This window comes from Nelumbo lutea, chromosome 4, assembly GCF_056320005.1.
Source record: "Nelumbo lutea isolate HS-2025 chromosome 4, American lotus-T2T, whole genome shotgun sequence".
Classification (NCBI taxonomy): Eukaryota; Viridiplantae; Streptophyta; class Magnoliopsida; order Proteales; family Nelumbonaceae; genus Nelumbo; species Nelumbo lutea.
In genome coordinates this window covers 7,515,007-7,533,528 of record NC_142687.1, presented here as the reverse complement: position 1 = coordinate 7,533,528, position 18,522 = coordinate 7,515,007, and the positions used below count along the sequence as shown (strand labels likewise).

At 35.9% G+C, this 18,522-nt stretch overlaps 2 protein-coding genes across 3 annotated transcripts; both read left to right on the top strand.

Moving 5' to 3' along the window:
- The first annotated feature begins 7,016 nt into the window (after positions 1-7,016).
- On the top strand, positions 7,017-14,239 carry LOC148853679 (tetratricopeptide repeat (TPR)-containing protein). 2 transcript variants are annotated; one of them, XM_088942015.1, is made up of 11 exons: positions 7,017-7,279; positions 7,659-7,884; positions 8,081-8,173; positions 8,350-8,451; positions 8,580-8,747; positions 8,876-8,964; positions 11,455-11,576; positions 11,793-11,974; positions 12,681-12,965; positions 13,489-13,636; positions 13,740-14,239. In XM_088942015.1, the coding sequence occupies exons 1-11, from the start codon at positions 7,068-7,070 to the stop codon at positions 14,111-14,113; spliced, it is 2,001 nt and encodes a 666-aa protein (XP_088798141.1). In that variant the 5' UTR covers positions 7,017-7,067; the 3' UTR covers positions 14,114-14,239. The 2 variants fall into 2 exon arrangements, with proteins under 2 accessions (XP_088798141.1, XP_088798142.1); XM_088942016.1 differs by having other exon boundaries at positions 7,023-7,279; positions 7,659-7,866.
- Positions 14,240-15,029: 790 nt separating this feature from the next.
- Positions 15,030-15,981, top strand: PSBY (photosystem II BY). The gene has a single exon (XM_088942017.1). The coding sequence runs from the start codon at positions 15,173-15,175 to the stop codon at positions 15,776-15,778; it is 606 nt and encodes a 201-aa protein (XP_088798143.1). The 5' UTR covers positions 15,030-15,172; the 3' UTR covers positions 15,779-15,981.
- Positions 15,982-18,522: the final 2,541 nt, after the last annotated feature.

The following is an 18,522-nucleotide window of genomic DNA, read 5'->3' as shown; positions in this document are numbered from 1 at the left end:
GAAAACATGGCATCAAATTAATGAAAGATAAGGTCTGCACGGTATCATCATGTGGGCTTCACGTTCCCCTTAGTTGGTCCACTCTCCATATATTTTCAGTATAATATCTATATCATTTTAAAAAGTATAAATAACCTTAAGAATATTTCTGCCATTTTATTTATTTTTTCATATTTAAATTTATTGATAAAAAATAGGGCAAATAAGATAATAAGTTATTGATATTAAATGAATTAAAAAATAGATAAATTTAAGATATTAAATGCATTCAATTCCTTTTCATTAAATTCAACATTTAAGGTATTAACTTGCATTCACCTTCATTAAATCATATATTTAAGAAACTTTTGTTTATTCTCATTATTAAAGTCTATTAATAAAATGCATACATGGTAAATTAATAATTCTAATTACATAAAAACTTATAATTTCAAAATCTACCTAGAAAAAAAATAGTTTTTCATCTAGGTGGTGATAAGAAATTAATCCATTTTGGGCCAAATTGACCATTCCATGTTGCCACGATTAAATAATAAAATTCAAAATTAGATAAAATACAAACAAAATAATATAGAAATTAAAAAATAGGAACATTTTCCTATTCTCTCCAATTAAATCTTATATATAAGGTATGTTCTCTCATTAAATCATATATTTAATATATGTTTTTCTCAACATTATATTCTATTAATTAAATCCATAAAATTAATTTAATGGTATAAAAATAAATATTTTGAAAAGTAATTTAAAAACAAAATTAGTTTCTTCCCTCCAATGGTGGATAAGCAATTCAACCATTTTGGAACAAATGGGTTAATAAACAATGTCATAATTAAATAATAAAACTTTAAAATAAATAAAATATATAATACAAAAAAATAAAAATATCTCTAATGTTGTATATTAATTATACTAAACAACAATAAGTATGCAATGTAAGAACAATGATGAAAATGGAATGCTAAATTTAAAATCAATCTAGAAATGGAACAACATCATAGTCAAATAATCAAATTTAAAAACAAATTAAAAATACAAAGAAACACAAAATTAAAAAGTAGAGAAAAATTTGGACACATATATGATGTTATATATTTATAAAAATAAAATATTGGGTACACCTTTAATATTATAAATTCATTATATTGAACAAAAATAAGTATTATACATAAGAAATAATTTTATCAATGATGGAAATATAATACAAAATTTAATGTTAACCTATAAATCAAATGGATTAATCAATGATAAGATAGTTAAATACTAAATCTTTAAAAAATAGAAAATACAAATAATCAAATGAAAGTATGAAAAATTATATATTAATTATGTCAAATGAAAATTAACTGTGATAAGTAAAAAGTTATTAATATAACATAGATGAAATATATAATTTAAAATTTTGAAAGCAAAATTGTTTTCTTATCTAGATGGTGGGCCAATGATCCAAATTAAAAAAAAAAAAAAAAAACTCATAATGTCATAATTGAATAATAAATATTTAAAAAAAAAGATGGAACACAAAAAATGAAAATACAGAATTTTGTCGAATACATTTGGGAACATTTATAATGTTATATAATCATCATATTAAATAAAATAATTGTTAAAATAAAAATATGTTTATTTATGACATAAATGGAATATAATATTTAATAATAATAATAATTGTTATTACATTTTAAAATTTCCATGTGCAATGCACTTCACATTTACTACAAACATTTAAGTTTATTTTTAATTATATTGTTTCTTTTGTGAATTTTTAATTTCTATCATACAAATTTTAAGTAATTAATACGAAGAAATTTTTTTTCATGTGCAATGGACAGCGGTGGATTTCTTTCCTCTTGTAATCAGCAGCAACAAGGAGCAATATGGAGCAGTGGCGGTCGACGATTTTGCAACAGCAGCTGGCGATTTTAAAAAAAATTTCTCAAAACTTTTGCTTTTGTTTTTGAAGGAGCACATCTACTTTTCTTCGCGAGCAGTGAGAATAGTGTCGCTGTTCCTCCTCCCCTTTCCATCTCTCCATTTGTTTTACCTTATTCTTGTTCTCATTCTCATTCTCCCTCGTACTCTTGCTTTTATTTTATTAATTTATTAATTTTATTGTTTTTTAACTTTCTCCATCTTTAGAATAAGGACTGTCGACTCTACTCTTTGTCGTAGTGAAGAAGAAGAAGGGAGAATAGAGAGGACAATTCTGTACTTTTATTAATTTATATTTGTTATATACATTGTTATTTTTGTATTTAGATAAATTTATTTTATTTTTGTTTTTTTCTGCATTTTCCTGATTTTTTTTATTTTTATTATTTATAAATATATATTTTTTATTTTAATTTATTTATGTCATCATGTGTTGAACCGTTTGACTCAAAGGATTGAACCGCTTAACCGAAATGGCCCCTGACCGATTCTGTTTCCGGTTCATTTTTAAAAAGGTTGAATACTTGAATGTGGATGTGGATTTGAAAACTTAAAAGTTGAAATACTCGACAGCTTAGATGTTAGATCCATTTTTTATTACGTGGGAGAAGAAGGCAAACAAAACAGGTCAAAGGTGACCGTAAAATAATGAGGAAACGATCAGGGAATCACCCGGATCCATTTGTTGACCCCCTACTTATATAATAATAAGATTAATATAGACCAATAATGATCCACCCCCTCCAACCTCCGGTCGTAATTAGAAAATATTAAAACTAAATGTGTTAATTAACATAATATTTAAATTTATAATAAATAAAAACACAAAATAACATACAGAAAATCATAAACTTTACCGATAAAATGTTAACTACAAATGACAGAAAAATAATAACATATAAATCGACCAACAGTGGTCCAATTCCATCGGTAACATACCAAAACAATAATATAAAGTTAATAAAAATGTTATTAAATTTTCTAATATTTTCATATTGTTGTTTTACAATTATATAGGGTAGTCACGTCCACCCTACTTGTCCCTTTCAAGTAGAACCCCCAAACCCTAGTTCTCTTTATAGGATGCCAACCACCCTCCCTCCATATTTCTCTATTGGAATTCACAATATTGATCCCAATCCATTTGACCCACTCAACGGAACTGCTCACAAATCCATTCCAAAGGTGGGTCATTATGGGTCGAGTAACACATTAGGGTTAGGGTGGGGTTGAGTTGAGAGTCCTAATGAATTATAAAGGGTCAGGGCCAATTGGGTCAATAGAAGTGTTAAAATAATCAAACAAATGAAGTTCCTATATTCCAAACTTCCATTGGTTAGTCAATTGCCATTGCCAAGTCACCTTGATGTTGTTAGGGTTTATTCGCTCTCCCATTGGAGAAAAGCTTTAACACCATTTTTCTTACCATTATAGCAAGATTTATGGCCAATGCAACAATGCCTGTCCTGACCAAGTATGTGTTTGGTTTCATTTACATTTTCTTTCATTCAATGTTTGTACTTTATTTGTTTGCAAAATTGAGAAAGGTAATAATTACAACCGGTTATGGCAATTAGGAGCCACTAATTGTCACCACATTAGCGTAACAAATGAAAAAATGCCTAATTGTTTGAGGAAGCTTTAAAAAATAACTTCCCAAAACGGTAGGCATGTACATAAACCGAAGTCCACTTTTATTATTCTTGATGCATACAGAAGAGCGTGAGAGGAAACTGCTGAAGTGGTATCTATATACATGGCAGTGTTTATTGAATAAATGCCCACGGAACCAAATGCCTTGCAAAAGCTCTTGCCACCTTTGTTCTTTCTTCCGCCCCCTCAAATGCCGACAAAACATTTTTATTTTCTTATTCCATCAACAATGCTCGTAGCAGAATTTTCTTGTCATGGATTATTGGGGCAATTTCTATTCCAAGGGTTTTGTTGCCAATCGATAACTTTGGGAAGTAAATCCTTGGATCCATGAGGCTCTAGTAATGTAGGGTCTGGAGCTCTGCCTCTGGAGATCACTAGTATCCAAAATTTCTCCATGAGATTGACCGATTGTAGTAATTCCTACTCTATGACACTTGTTCAATTTTCTACATTTGAAAATGTATGTAAATACTTAAAAAAAATTATTATTTTTTGTATGTTTAATTTATTATGGCTATTTGAATGTTATTGCTTTTAATTTACCATTTTATTTCAATTTCTCGCAAAATATATATTTTTTCTTGTATATGTTTTTGCATTTTCATGTTTTTCTATAATTCCGATGTTTTAATAATTAATTTTTTTAGCAATTTATACATTTCTGTATTTGTTTGCTCTTTATTTGCATTTTTTTCTATTTTTATGGCATTTGTTGTTTTTTATAACGCCTTCCAATTTTCTGCAATTTCTATTTTCATATTTTTCTAAATCTATTTTTTTGCAATTTTTATTTGTTTGCATTTTCTGTAGTTCTTTGTGTTTTTTACAGGTTTCTGTTTTTATGTGAAATGATCCTTTCATTTAAATTTCTATTATTTTTTATCTATAATTTTTTATGTTTTACATGTATTATATTTACCATATTTAATGTTTCTGTGCTTTTTTTATTTGAAAATTTGAAAAATTCTTTTTAAACTTTTATTTATTTTTAATGTTTTTCTTATGTGTGTATAAATAGTTTAGGTCAGGATGGATCGTGAACCACTAACATCAATAAATATGGGTGGTCGGTAATAGGGTCAATATGGGTGGGTTGATACTCAACCCACACCCAACCCAATCCAAGGCACTCATTTGTCACCTCTATTGTCGGTGCTCCCTCCTCAATTGGTTGAAGCTTTAAACTTTGACGAATGACGAGGCAAAATTAGAAATCTTAATTAATTATAATTTTGGCTTCTAGATGAACCAAACAACACCAATTGAACTTTTGATTATGATTTTAATTTTGACTGCAAATCAAACCGACCCTCATTAACAAATGTGTGTATGTATGTTAACAATTGTATATGCATGTACATATACAATTAAATTTTTTTTTTTATGTAAATAAAATGCACAGATGTATATTTGTTTGGGTGGGCACGGGTTGGGTCACACTGGATTGGCTCAAGCTTGAGATACCTAAGGCTTCAACTGAAGCCCATCCCAAGTTTCGGTTAAGCCCAAGAAAAACTTGAAGCTCAGAAAAGGCAGGCCCAACCCATGCAAAAGCTCGAGTTGGGGCCATCTTTTGTAGTCTTGGACTGTCACCCAATGAAGTGAAATTTGATATGGTTTTTAAAATCAGATCAGATCGGATGGTCGGACCAGAAAAATTGAGGACCGATTTTGTTTTACCCCAAACCATTAATTTGCTTAAAAACGTTGATTTGGTCAGTAAATCATTGATCTGGGCGGTCAAATCCTTCGAATCGTTCAATGGTTTTGATTATTATTTATTTTATTTATTTATTGTCAGAACAGACTGTTCGTTCAACTCGAACAGTCAAATCGTTCGACCCAAGAACCAGACCCTGACCGGTTCATTATGCGGTTTGATTTTAAAACCTTTGGTAAATGCATTTGACGGAGAGGAGAGAAATTAAATGGTGGGTCCATATATTGTCTTTTACATGTGGCTAATTCCATATTTATCCCTGATTAGTGTCTATTTCCAAATCAAAGAGTTCCTCAAAAAAGCACAATGGAGCTTTAATTTGCCTTATAACATTACCGTCAAGGAAATTAATTGCAGTCGAAAAACTTGAGAAAATAAAATGGCCAAATCTGGTTTTTGGTACACTCTCTTAAATGAGACCAATTAACTGATCCATCTTTATAGTATGCGCATCCTCTGCACCCATGATTGTAGTGGCATCTATCATCAACTATGAGTAAGAAAAGCAGCCAATGGGTTGGGGGAGAGAGAGAGAAATCAATGGAAAAACAACTGCCAACGGTTGCAGTTTGAGAGGTGACTGTTAGATTGAAGAATTTGGGGAGGGGGGAGAAGAGTCCGGATCTGCTATTCACACTAACCTCACATCATGTCTTGTTCACACATGGGGAATATATCTGTTACTTGTATTTGTTATTCATAGAGAGATGTTTTGTAATATATGGTGGGATGTGGCTGTGAGGAGTACTTTACAAGGAGTTGAGAACCATATCCCAATTCGGGGAGTGAAGTGGGGAAAAATAGGGAATGAAAAATGTGGTTAAGAAAATTCAAATTCTTTTGGGTGTCCAAACTTCCATTATACAATCTAGATTTCTGTATTTAGTTGTGATTATTAAGCACACTCACTCTTGGGATTTTGAAGAGGGAATTGATGAATGGGATTGTGGTTTTAATTAGGGAGAATGACAGTTCAACCCAAGGTCAAAATTTTTAGGCCCAAAGTACGATTGAAGTAGGTGCCAATTTAGAATTGATGTCAATTCACTGGCGGGCATTTATGTATAGAATAGGGGTATTTGACATTTTGAATGTTTATAGATGTACAATAGAATTTAGAAATCTACATTGGGCCTACCCATATTTTTCGATTTTAATTAACCAATTTCTATGTTCTTATTTCAAGAACACGTGAGGTCCATGGTGAAATTGAGATACCATTCTCCAACTTGAATAAATTGAGTTTTCCATTTTAAATGAATAAGTGAAAAATATTAAAATGGTAAAAAATGTTCCACATGATAAATTTAAATGAATAAGTGCATTCTTTGCCTGGAAAAATGGGTTCCTAAAAAATGAAGTGATTCGACTATAATATAGAAAATATATGGTATCAGAAAAACAATTGACCAATAACAACATGATAAGGAATCAGATGTCATTAATAAAAAAAAATTGATGAATAGACTTTGATTTAATCAAAACTCTTTCCATATGATATCTTTCCCGTATCATAGATTTTTCCTCCAAAGCAAATATTTTTTGAGGTCGGATCAAACGGTTGAAGGCCGAAGGGAAATTGTTCTTAAGCCTTAATAAGATCACAGTACTTTACTTACTACGAGTCCAGGAGCGAGATAAGTCAAAAGATTCCACGTTGACCGTAAACGAAGGTAAAACGATCACAAATTCACAATATAATTAAACGCTCTCTTCATTCCTCGCTTCTTCGCAACAAGTCAGAGCATAGCTATATAGTATGTCGGAGGCCCGACAAACCCTAGCGCAGGCTAGCAACACGCAGAATGTCCTGATTAAGCAGGAATCCGGTGTCGTCGAGGATTCCATCGACGAGAGTTCAAAGAAGAATAAGAGCAACTACTCCAAGGTCGTCATCGCTGACCTCAACGTCGACCCTCCCGAAAGCGACGGCGATGACTGTGCCTCCATCGCTCCTCCTGATTCCACCAGGTTTTGGGTTTCTCATTGCCACCATTCCTTCTTCATCCGTAATATCAAGTTTTTAGCATAGTAGATTTGTTACCTCGACACAAATGGAAACTAAATTTGCAAATGTATTTGAACCTTTTCACTGAAAAGAGTTTAATTTACACTATGACCTTTGCTAGACTCGCTAAAACACTCCAAAATTCACCGTTATTAGAGTTTCTGCAAATATTGCTGCAGCAGTACTGTCATGGAAGTGGTCATCTTGACGTGCCTTCTATTTTTCAATTTCATTTTTCCATATATCCGGTTGATGTTAGTTGTGATTTTGGCTGTGCCATTGATCCATTTCAATTCACTTCCTCTCAGTTCTCACATCGAGTTTATGAAAAATGTTAAGCAGGAGCATTAAGGAAGAAAATTGTGGGGAGAAAAGTACCTCAGTATGTAAAGACGCTGTGGTTGATCCCACAGAAGGAGAAGCTAAACGGTTAAATAAACTGGGGAAGTGTCGTTCAAGAATTAACAAGGGCGAATGTTCTCTTGAATGTGGGCCTGATACGGATGCCGATCAACACTGTCAAGGGGCTCCAGCATCCCGTGAGGAAAAAGTCAGCAGCCTTAAAACTGTGAGTTTGCACGTCCCAAGATGTCTTTCTTTCCATTGCACAAAATATTTCTATTTGTTGATTTTAGCTATCGCCAAGAAAAAAATCGAACTTCACATCCATTGCACAAAATATAGATAGCCAATTGTTCATTCATTTTGTCTCTTTTATACTTGTACAAGTATGCCATATGACTGACTTTGGTGGGTGCTCACAGGGTTTGGTTCATGTTGCAAGGAAGATGCCTAAAAATGCCCATGCACATTTTATACTTGGCCTAATGTATCAGAGGTTGGGTCAGCCACAGAAGGTAACTGATTGGATTTCATTCATTATTCATCCATTTGTTTTTGGATAAGGTATATGAAGAGACATTTCTCAATGTTGGTCCCGGCTATCTGTGGTCTTGGCCTCTTGGGAGGGGTGAAATGGATATGGATCTGACCTTTGGCATTTTATTCCACTTATCTTTGAAATCCATTTCAGGCAGTGCCAGCATATGAAAAGGCAGCAGAAATATTACTTCGGAGTGAAGAAGAGATTGACAGGCCTGAATTACTTTCTTTGGTTCAAATTCATCATGCACAGGTGTAATGATGTTTTATACTGCAACAACTTTAATGTTGCATGATGGCTGGCTCTTCTTTTATTTTCTAGCACAGGCACTCAAATGGACCATCTGTTGCTGATTCTACTATCTGTTCCATCACGTGTAGTGCCTCCTGCTAGGAAGTACAATTGATCATTGTGCAGATAAAGAACTCACGCATGAAGAACTTGGAGAAATTATTTCTAAGTTGAAGGAGTCAGTGCAGTCAGATATTAGACAAGCATCTGTCTGGAATACACTTGGTTTATTACTTATTAGAACCGGCCGTCTACAGGTTAAATTACCACTTATGGCTGGGTTTCCTTGAAGCATGTTGATTGTATATTTTACTATTCGGCCATGTATCTATCTACTTTTCTAAGTGTACTATAACAGCATGTTGCTGTTTCTTATTATTGGCAGAGTGCTATATCGGTTTTATCCTCTTTGTTGTCTATTGCTGCTGACCACTTGGACTCCCTTGCAAATCTTGGGATTGCATATCTTCAAAGGTGTGGCATTATATAATCGTGTCCTTTACATTGTACTATTCGTTCATGTTTTGACATATTTTCTTGAATTATCAAACACAATATGTAAGATTTGAAGATTTAATGAATTATCCCCCACCCTGCCTGTACAATTGCCAGACACTCAGAGGCTTGAATCACATATTCAGTGAATATCATCAATGAGTTTTGCATGGTCAAAGCATGACCTGATAGAATGAACTTATTTGTCTATCATGCTCTATTTATTGGAGGTAAAAAAAAAAGGAATGCTAAAATGGGACTGACATTACATCTTCACTCCACAAACCGAATTAGTAGTAGGCTTCATATCAGTAAACTATAGGACTGCAACTTGGGTGGGCCTACCCGAAGCTCGACCTGAGCCAACTTGAGTTTTAGCACGGGCTGGGCCTGAGGTGGCCTCGGGGTAGCCCAAGTCTGACCCAACCCAACCCAACCTGAGTCAGCCTGAAAAAATATGTACATACATGCATTTAGTTTATATAATAATATTTTTTTTCTAATTATACGCACATGTATATATGTATAAAATATGTATATGTACATTCGCAAATGAGGTTTGCACTTGTTTTTAATCAATTATACTCTTAAATTAGGCCATAAAACCAAATAAAAGATGGCTATGCAAAAATATTCATAAATTCTTTCAAACCCGACCAACCTGCCCAAGCCTGACTAAATCCGTCCTGGCCCAACCCGGCCTGTGTTGGGTTAAGGCATTAAACTTGGGTTGGCCCTGGGTTGATAAACTTGGGCTTGATCTTGGGTTGGGCCAGGCCCGAACTTGAGGCTTGCACCTTTAGATTTTGGCCTGGGTTGATCTTCAACCTGATCCAACTTGTCTGAGTTGCACCCCTAGTAAACCAATACTAGGTTTTGTCATGGTACTACTTTGTCATCTAACTAGTGTAGAAGGATAGAGAATAATCCACGACTTACTACTTGGTTTGTAATCTATGATGAGATGTCTTCTGTGAATCCTGCTGCTCAGATCAGATGTTTGTCTAGCGTACATCAGAGTATACGAGGAAGGCTTCTCTTCTACTTCCTCCCCTCATAGTGATATATATGTCGTAGAAATTTGTTCTTATGCATGTTTAACGGCATTTGATGTTCTAATTTGATTCATTTACTTCTAGTGAGTTCTGAAAAATCTGTCCTTTGTGTACCAATAAAAAAACCCTCCTTTGTGGGTAGTAGGATGATCTACTCAGATAATTCTCCCTCATTAACCTATCCCAAATGGTAATTTTCCTTTAGTTGAGGAAAGATAAAAATTCCTTCTCTTGTCACAATTCAAGTATTCAACTTAATTCATGTTTTCATCCTTACTTTAGGAGTTTTACTTTTTTCATCAGAAAAAGACAGACATATGAGAATTTATCTTATTAATCACTTGAGAAAAACAGGTGTGATTTTGGTAGGATGAGGAAAGTATGAAGAGCAATTTGTTCTAGCTTTGACCCATATCTAAATATAATTCACTAAAGAGAAAGGTGGGAGAATCCATATCATGAGTTCTTTAAATTGGAATAGCTAGTTTTGGACTTTTAGGAGCTCAGTTCTTGGCAAACAGAGTTTCTCCTTGATAAGGTGTATGATTTTTAATGTTCATGATTAAGTACTTATTTATAAGTATTGCTCTGATGGCTGTTCTGCCTGTTCAACCTCAAACAGACATGATAGAGAAGGCCAATAAATATCATATTAACTCAAATTGATACATGGTGAAATGATCAGAAAAGTTAACAAAATAAGTCATAAATAATATCATGGATTGAATGTAAAAAAGGACATTACACAATGCAGCTCCTGGCTATCTGGGGTCTTGTGTGGGGTGGGCTGGATATGGACCTAACCTTGCTATTTTAACACAAGGCATCCACTCTCAGACTTGAACCTGTGTTCTTATTCTTACCAACTTGAGGTTTTACCTGTGGATTTGAGTACACCACATAATTTTGTGAGAACTAGAATGTGAAGTAAAAAGTAATCATGATTGTCTATTATATCATTTATTATTTAGATATTGTATCAATTTTCTTGTACAGAATCTCTTTGGGATACGTGCATGTTATGCTGTGTCAATCTGATATTTTATATTAGGTTAAGCTGTTAAGGTTATAATATTACAGTGTGATATTGCATTGGTATCATATTGAAGCATGACATGGTTGGTATGCACTCATACAGAGGTGATATTCACTACCAGTGTAAAGGATTATTTAAGTATTATCATCTTAAATACTCTCAGTCTCAGAAGAGAGTCTCCTCCACGCTCCCTGCCTAGAAAAAGACACAAGAGCTATACTCAACCAAAAATTTGGAGTTACCTGGATGATCAGCCATAATTTGTTAATTTCTTCATTTGTTACTCGTTAAGACTTAGGGAATGGATGTATAAGTAGTTTCCTGCTTTTTCCATTCAAATACTGTTTTGAGTTGTTACTAACACAATGCATTTTCCAGTGGTAGCTTGGAGATGTCAATGAAATGTTTTCAAGATTTGATTCTAAAAGATCAAAACCATCCTGCGGCCCTAATCAATTATGCATCTCTTCTTTTGTGTAAATATGGTTCAGTTGTTGCAGGTACGAAGTTGATGAATTAAGTTTCATTTTATATTGCTATAGTTCTTTTGGCTAATCCCCTGATGCAATAGAATTGATATTAGAGTGGTAGTAAGAAAATGGCTTTGAGGACTAGACAACTTTATTTTCTTTGTGGTACACGTTGCTTCACCTTGTTTCTACTCTGACAGTTCTAGAGATTCAGTAGGAACCTAAGTGTTTTATTACTAATTTTAGGTGCTGGGGCAAGTGCTGGTGAAGGAGCTTGTATGCCTCATGTTGCGGCTGCAAATGTTGCAAAAGAGTGTTTGTTAGCTGCAGTCAGATCAGATCCTAGGGCTGCGCATATCTGGGTGAATCTTGCTAATGCATACTATTTGGCTGGTGATCATAGAAGTGCTGGAAAGTGCCTGGAGAAGGTGCCAACTCCTCATTGTTACTGCTATTTACATATGTGCCCTTTGGAGTTCATTAATAGGCTTTCTTAATGTTCCTGTTGAATATTCTGAGAATTACCTAATGCATATTCTGAGAAAAAAAAAAGCTTACATGTTTTCAGCATTTGGCTGGAGAATATACAAGTTAATTGCAGTGAGATTAATAAAAAGCACAAGGTTCCATTGAAGTCAAAGAGATGATAAAAGATCAGAAACTTTCTTTTTCTTGTTTTCTTATCTCAAGGACCACCCGATTTAACATGTATCTCTGAGAGCTTACTAAAAAGGCCATTTTCCAGTGTTGCTCACAAGTCCCAGCTATCTGAGGTCTTGGGAAGGGTAGACTGGATATGGTCCTAACCTTTTTTTATTTTTGACACAAAGTGGCTGCTATTAGATTCCAGCCTGCATTTTCATGCATACTGGCCTGAGATTTTACCATTATACTGAGTAATGTTCCCTCTCTGAGAGCTTACTCTTTCCAAAAAAAAAAAAAAAATTGAAATGCTGGATGTTGGCAGTTGTTCTTTTTTTCAAGGCAGAAGCTCAGTGTCAATAAAGATGCACGCACTAGAGGTTTTAAGATGTTGGGCACATTAAAATTATTGGGCAATGATTTTCTGTATACGATATAGTTATGTTTCTTAGTTTCTGCCTAACTTTCCTATAATATGCTTATGTTCTGAAGGCAGCAAAACTGGAGCCTAATTGCATGTCAATTCGATATGCTGTTGCACTTCATCGTATCAAGGATGCAGAAAGGTCTCAAGATCCCACTGAACAACTTTCATGGGCTGCGAATGAAATGGCTTCAATACTCAGAGAAGGGGACTCTGCAACAATTGAACTTCGGATAGCATGGGCAGGACTTGCCATGGTTCACAAGGTTCAACATGAAATTGCAGCAACGTTTGAAACTGGACATAATGATTTGACAGAAGTGGAAGAGCGAGCTCTGTACACACTAAAGCAGGTTTGTCTCTATGCCAGTGATCAACTCACACAGATTAAACAATCGTTTTTTATCATATTATATTATAAGCCCCAGTAATCATGCAAGTTCCTCTGAAAACCAAAATTGTAGTATTGGTAATTTAGATTTATGTAAAATTGGTCCGTTACCAGTCTTCTTTCATGCAATACCAAGGTTTTGGCATTACTTTTTGCTTCACATGGGGTGCGTAATGTATTAGATCCTTCCATTGTTTTCATCCTTCACTGCTTTTTCTGTTATGAAGCGACTTTCCATAAAAAATTGCCCAGGTTATTCATTTAAATCTTTGGTCAAAGGATAATTCTGTAAACATGATTAGAATGACACTCCATTTAAACAATTGCTGGTATCACTGCTTTCATAGAGACGTTTTTCAAGCCAAGCTTCCCTCTCATATGACTATGAGAGCCTAATGATTGGTTGTATTACTGGTCTACTTGTACACTGTTGACTAAAGTAATTGATTCAAGAGTGCATGACGGTGATGTATTTATTAAAATAGGCAATAGAAGAGGATCCAGATGATGCAGTTCAATGGCACCAGCTTGGCCTTCACAATCTTTGTACTCTACAGTTCAAGACATCTCAGAAGTACCTTAAGGCTGCAGTTGCTCGCGGCAAAGAATGCAACTACGCATGGTCAAATCTTGGTAATTCTCCTGCTATGCATATATTTTTTTTGTCTTAAATTGCTGTATTATAGCATCTAGACATCCAGTTGTGATCTAATATATGCAACTGCATAATTTCTAGGTATCTCACTGCAGCTGTCTGAGGACCCATCACAGGCCGAAGAAGTATACAAGCGGGCCCTATCTTTAGCCACATCTCAACAGGCACATGCTATATTTTCCAACCTAGGAAATCTCTATCGACAGCAAAAACGGTATGAACGCGCAAAAGCAATGCTTGCCAAGTCACTTGAACTCTGTCCTGGCTATGCTCCAGCGTACAATAATCTGGGGCTTGTGTTTGTTGCGGAGGGCCAGTGGGATGATGCGAAACTCTGCTTCGAGAAGGCTCTCCAGGCAGATCCTCTGCTGGATGCTGCTAAATCTAACATCATGAAAGCGGTTGCAATGTCAAGGGTATGTGGAGCCATGTCAACATCTTCACTCCAGAATTAGGTTCTTTCCCACCTATTGAATACTGAGAACACGTCTAGTCATTACAATTTACATGAATGGTGTCGATATTGTAATGTACATTTTGCATAGAAAGAAAATCAAGAAGCTTTTTTTTTTTCTTCTGTACACGCCTACTTTTGACGGGACCTGCTTCCTTATTTGCATGAGGCATGATTTTTATCTTCAGTCTTGGCAAACCAATAGTGATGAACTGATGATCATGTCATGTGTGCTATCAGATCCTCAACTCAAGGTTTGGGAAGAGGAAATGTTTCCCCTTTTCCACCTTTCCAACTTGCCACTTGCAACATTTCCTGATTCGCAGAAGCACTTGACAATAACGCAGTGGCTATGGAGTGATGCACAAAATAACCCAACCCCTCCTCCCCTTCACGGCTGAAGCCCCCTCCCCTCCCCTCCCAGAAAAAAAAAAAGAACTGGGCTTTTTGTTTTGTTAGAACTTAGAAGTATACCAAACGCACTGTTTGCTGGGCTTTTTTGCTGCCAAAGAAGCCGAAAGGAGAAAAAAGGCCCAGCCCACACAGTGAAAATACAAGAAAACAAAAAATAAAAAGCCTCTTATATGATGTGATAAATTGGTAAGTTGATAATACAATCACAAGAAGCAAGAGTAGAGGTAAAGAATACCACTTGTAGGCTGTTAACCAGGGTTTTTACCACCCCAAATCACACAATTGTCTATTGCCTAAATTGGAAATTCCAAAATGGCTGCCAGCTCCACCCACACTCACGTCAGGTATTGTATGCTCATTTTTGTGGTAGTAGCTAGCTAGTAGGGAAGAGAAAGTGATAAGAAAAGGAGGTCGGGGTTGAGAATATGAGGTCCATATGACACCCCTTACAATCTCCGGATAAGGGAAGAATCTAGAGCGCCTAATCCTATTGGACGCCTTCTGCGGCCTGCCTTTGACATCGCACAAATCCATATTCCAATTTCCCCTCATCGTCATTCCGTCAACCCCTGAAACCGGCTATCTCTGATCTCTTGCTGAGTTGAGTTCTCTCCCTGTGGGACAACAAGCAACAACAGCAGCATCAATGGCGGCAACCGTAGCTACGATGGCTTTGCTCAACGCCAAATGCTTGAGCCTCAAGTCACCCAACAATCTTAACCCCTCCAAGCCATCTGTAAAGCCCCTCTCCCTCCTTTCCCTCCAAAACCTCCCCAAAGGTCTCACCACCTTCAAATCCTCGGACAGTTCAAACTTGTCATCTTCCCTAGCTGGGACTGCCATTGCTGGTGCAATCTTCTCCACATTGAGTTCTTGTGATGCGGCCTTGGCAGCTCAACAAATTGCAGAGATCGCTGAAGGCGATAACCGTGGCCTTGCACTCCTACTACCCATAATCCCTGCGATTGCTTGGGTGCTCTTCAACATTCTTCAACCAGCACTCAACCAAATCAACAGAATGAGGAGCTCCAAGGGGATTCTAGTAGGGCTTGGGCTTGGAGGGTTGGCTGCGTCAAGATTTGTGTCTCCGCCAAGTGCATCGGCTAGTGAAATTGCCATGATTGCCGATGCCTCGTCCAGCGACAACCGAGGTACACTTGTATTGATTGTTGTTGCTCCTGCTATTCTTTGGGTCCTCTACAACATTCTTCAACCGGCTTTGAATCAGATCAACAGGATGAGGTCACAGTAAGAACAAGGGTCATCATGATCAGATGGGATGGGTGGCTGAAAGGTGGTTACACCTGTTCTTGATTCCTTGTGTATGATTTCCCTTTCCTTTTTCTTTTGGAATTGTTGTATGGAGTTTACTCATCTAGTAAATGGGTTGTATCGCTATAGATTCATGTATATCATAGCCCAAGGTGAGACTAATATATATGGTTTCTGTATCTACATCTTTTTGTTGCTCGGTTACATGAATTCAGACGACTAGAGTGGAATAAATATTGGCGATTATAGTTTGTTAGTTGCAGGTACACACATGCATTCATTCTTTCTTATAGCTAGAATCATGTTCCATTTCAAGTTATAAACTTTCTGCGTTTGATAGCTCTAGCTATGACCATTAATTAGTTAATTAATTGGCTTCTTCATTGTCGTGATCAAACAGAAAAAACGAAGAAAGTCGAAGCGCATTTGAAGAGAACTTTGGATTTTAATAACCATAAAATAAAATGGAGTTGATGCTATAGGACTGGACTGCAAACTATTTGTTCATGGATTGTTTGAATCAGGACATAATATAGTTCACTAAAAAATCATCTTACAGACTCCAAATCTTAGATTAAAAGAAAGAGGAGCGAAAGAATTAAATAAAAACAAAAAGATCGTAAAGTGATGATGAAACACAAAGAATAAGAATTACAAAGAATGATGGAAATTAAAAAGAAGGCAGCTAGGGGTGTGGAGTTATAGTAAGCATGAAAAAGCTAGCTAAGAGATCATTCCATCCCCATCTGCAACTGCAACGACTGATCAGGAGGTGCTAGATTTTCCTTGTAGTTGGTGGGCATCATGATCTGATCATCGGTGACAATTCAGTTGAGAATTTTTCTGCCATGTTACATATTTATTCACTCTGACCCAATGCCCAAATCATTAACAAACCTAGCTAATTTGCATTTACGATCTCCTGTACGTCAGTTTCTGGATTTTCTCACTGATTCAATTCAGTAACAAACCCAACGCTTCATTACTAGGTGGAAGGAAAGCAAAGAGGCGCAGATGAGACGTCATTGCAAGTTATGGCCACGTACTGGCATCAGCTCAATGCAATCAACTCTCATATGATTATGTTCCATGGTTTCTCATACTCCCAGCTTCTCATCTTTCATATCCCATTTTTGTATTTAGTTAAAACCTATGGTCCATTAACTGCATCATGAAATCTGAATTAGTGATATATGATAAAAATATACCTCTTGTTAAATTCTTTGTTAGGGAATAAAATAAAAGTTGTCAAGATATATAGAATTGAAGTTTAGTGATAAGATTGAGATGTAGTATGGAGTTTGAATTGAATTAGGATAGAGTTTCAAATGCAAGAGTATCTTTATCTTTCTCTATTTAAGTTGTAACCTGGTTTATCAATAGTAATGCAATTTATTCTCATTCTCTGAAATCTTTAATGGTATTAGATAGGGGGTGCAAGTTGGGCAGGTTGGGTTGGGTTTATGGTCAATTCAGGCCCGACTCTAAAATTTGGGCTTAAAACTCAAGCCTAGAACGAGTCTGAGGTCAACCTCAATCTTTCCAATCCGACCCCAGCCCGCACTGTAATTTATACAGTCGGATTGGGCTCGGGTCCAGGCCAGGCTCAGATTAAAATTATATATATATATATGTATGTATGTATGTATGTATGTATAGTTGGGCTGGGTTCGGGCTACCTAAGGGTTAGGCCTAGGCCCAACCCAAAAAGTAAAAAAGCCTGACTTCTTGGGTCCAAACTCAGCTTGAAGGATGAAAATCCAAGCCCAACCTGTGTAAAATTTTGGGTTGGGTTGGTTTGGGCTCGGGCCGGGCCTGCCCAAGTTGCACTCCTAGTATTAGAGCCTAAGGCTGTGTTTGGTTGCAATGCAAAACCAGGGCAGTGCAAATGCTTTGAGTGTAAATTCTAACCTATTTTTATTCAAAATTTAACTTATTTTGTTTGGTTGCAGTAAGAATGTAGAATGTAGTAAATTAAGACATGAATCAGAATAAAGTAAAATCCAAAACAAAGTTAAAGGGCGATTTTCATTTTTTACATTTGCACTCCCATGCAATTGTAATAGTACAAATAAAATTCTATTGCAACCAAAATCAAACTAGAGGCCTGTCATTGTGATTTCAGTTTGTCTAACCAATTGGGGTTGATCACTTCCGAATAAATTAGGCAAATTAGAATCAGAGGAGAATGGCCGAGCAGTCCTTACCTACGAATTGAAGACCTACAAGAAATACGAAACTCAAAAGGGAAAAAAGCCCGATCGAACCCATATCTCACAGTCACAGGAAACAAAACCATCAAACCATCCAAAGTCTAACCATCGTTGAGAGTCCTGCCCTACCTCTTGACTCTTGAGAGCATAAACGATGTCTATGGCCGTAACGGTATATTGGCAAGCATGCTTAATTAGTGTAGTAACGGCATCATGGATATGTTCTTTGGGAAGATCTTTAGGACACCACGAGTCTTATCGTAGATCAGACTGCTGATACACTTGACCTCACAACATCTTGCCAATCGTCGGATGACAGGCTTGGTGATGCCCTGAATGTAATCCATGCCTCTTGGTTGCTTCCTTTCTCAGTCCTTTCCAAATCTTGGTTGCCTCTTGGTGATGCCCGGAATATAATCCATCATGGATATGTTCTCTCTCTCTCTTCTTTTTATTGCTGCCTGTAATACCAGCATAGGGTGATGAACCATGAGTTGCAATGTGAATTAGG

Excerpts from the sequence above, each read along its gene's own strand:
- LOC148853679 (XM_088942015.1), top strand. The coding sequence starts at position 7,068 with ATGTCGGAGGCCCGACAAACCCTAGCGCAGGCTAGCAACACGCAGAAT. Across the intron at positions 8,748-8,875 it reads TTAGAACCGGCCGTCTACAG|AGTGCTATATCGGTTTTATC; the intron begins GTTAAATTACCA and ends TATTATTGGCAG. Across the intron at positions 8,965-11,454 it reads GGGATTGCATATCTTCAAAG|TGGTAGCTTGGAGATGTCAA; the intron begins GTGTGGCATTAT and ends TGCATTTTCCAG.
- PSBY (XM_088942017.1), top strand. The coding sequence starts at position 15,173 with ATGGCGGCAACCGTAGCTACGATGGCTTTGCTCAACGCCAAATGCTTG.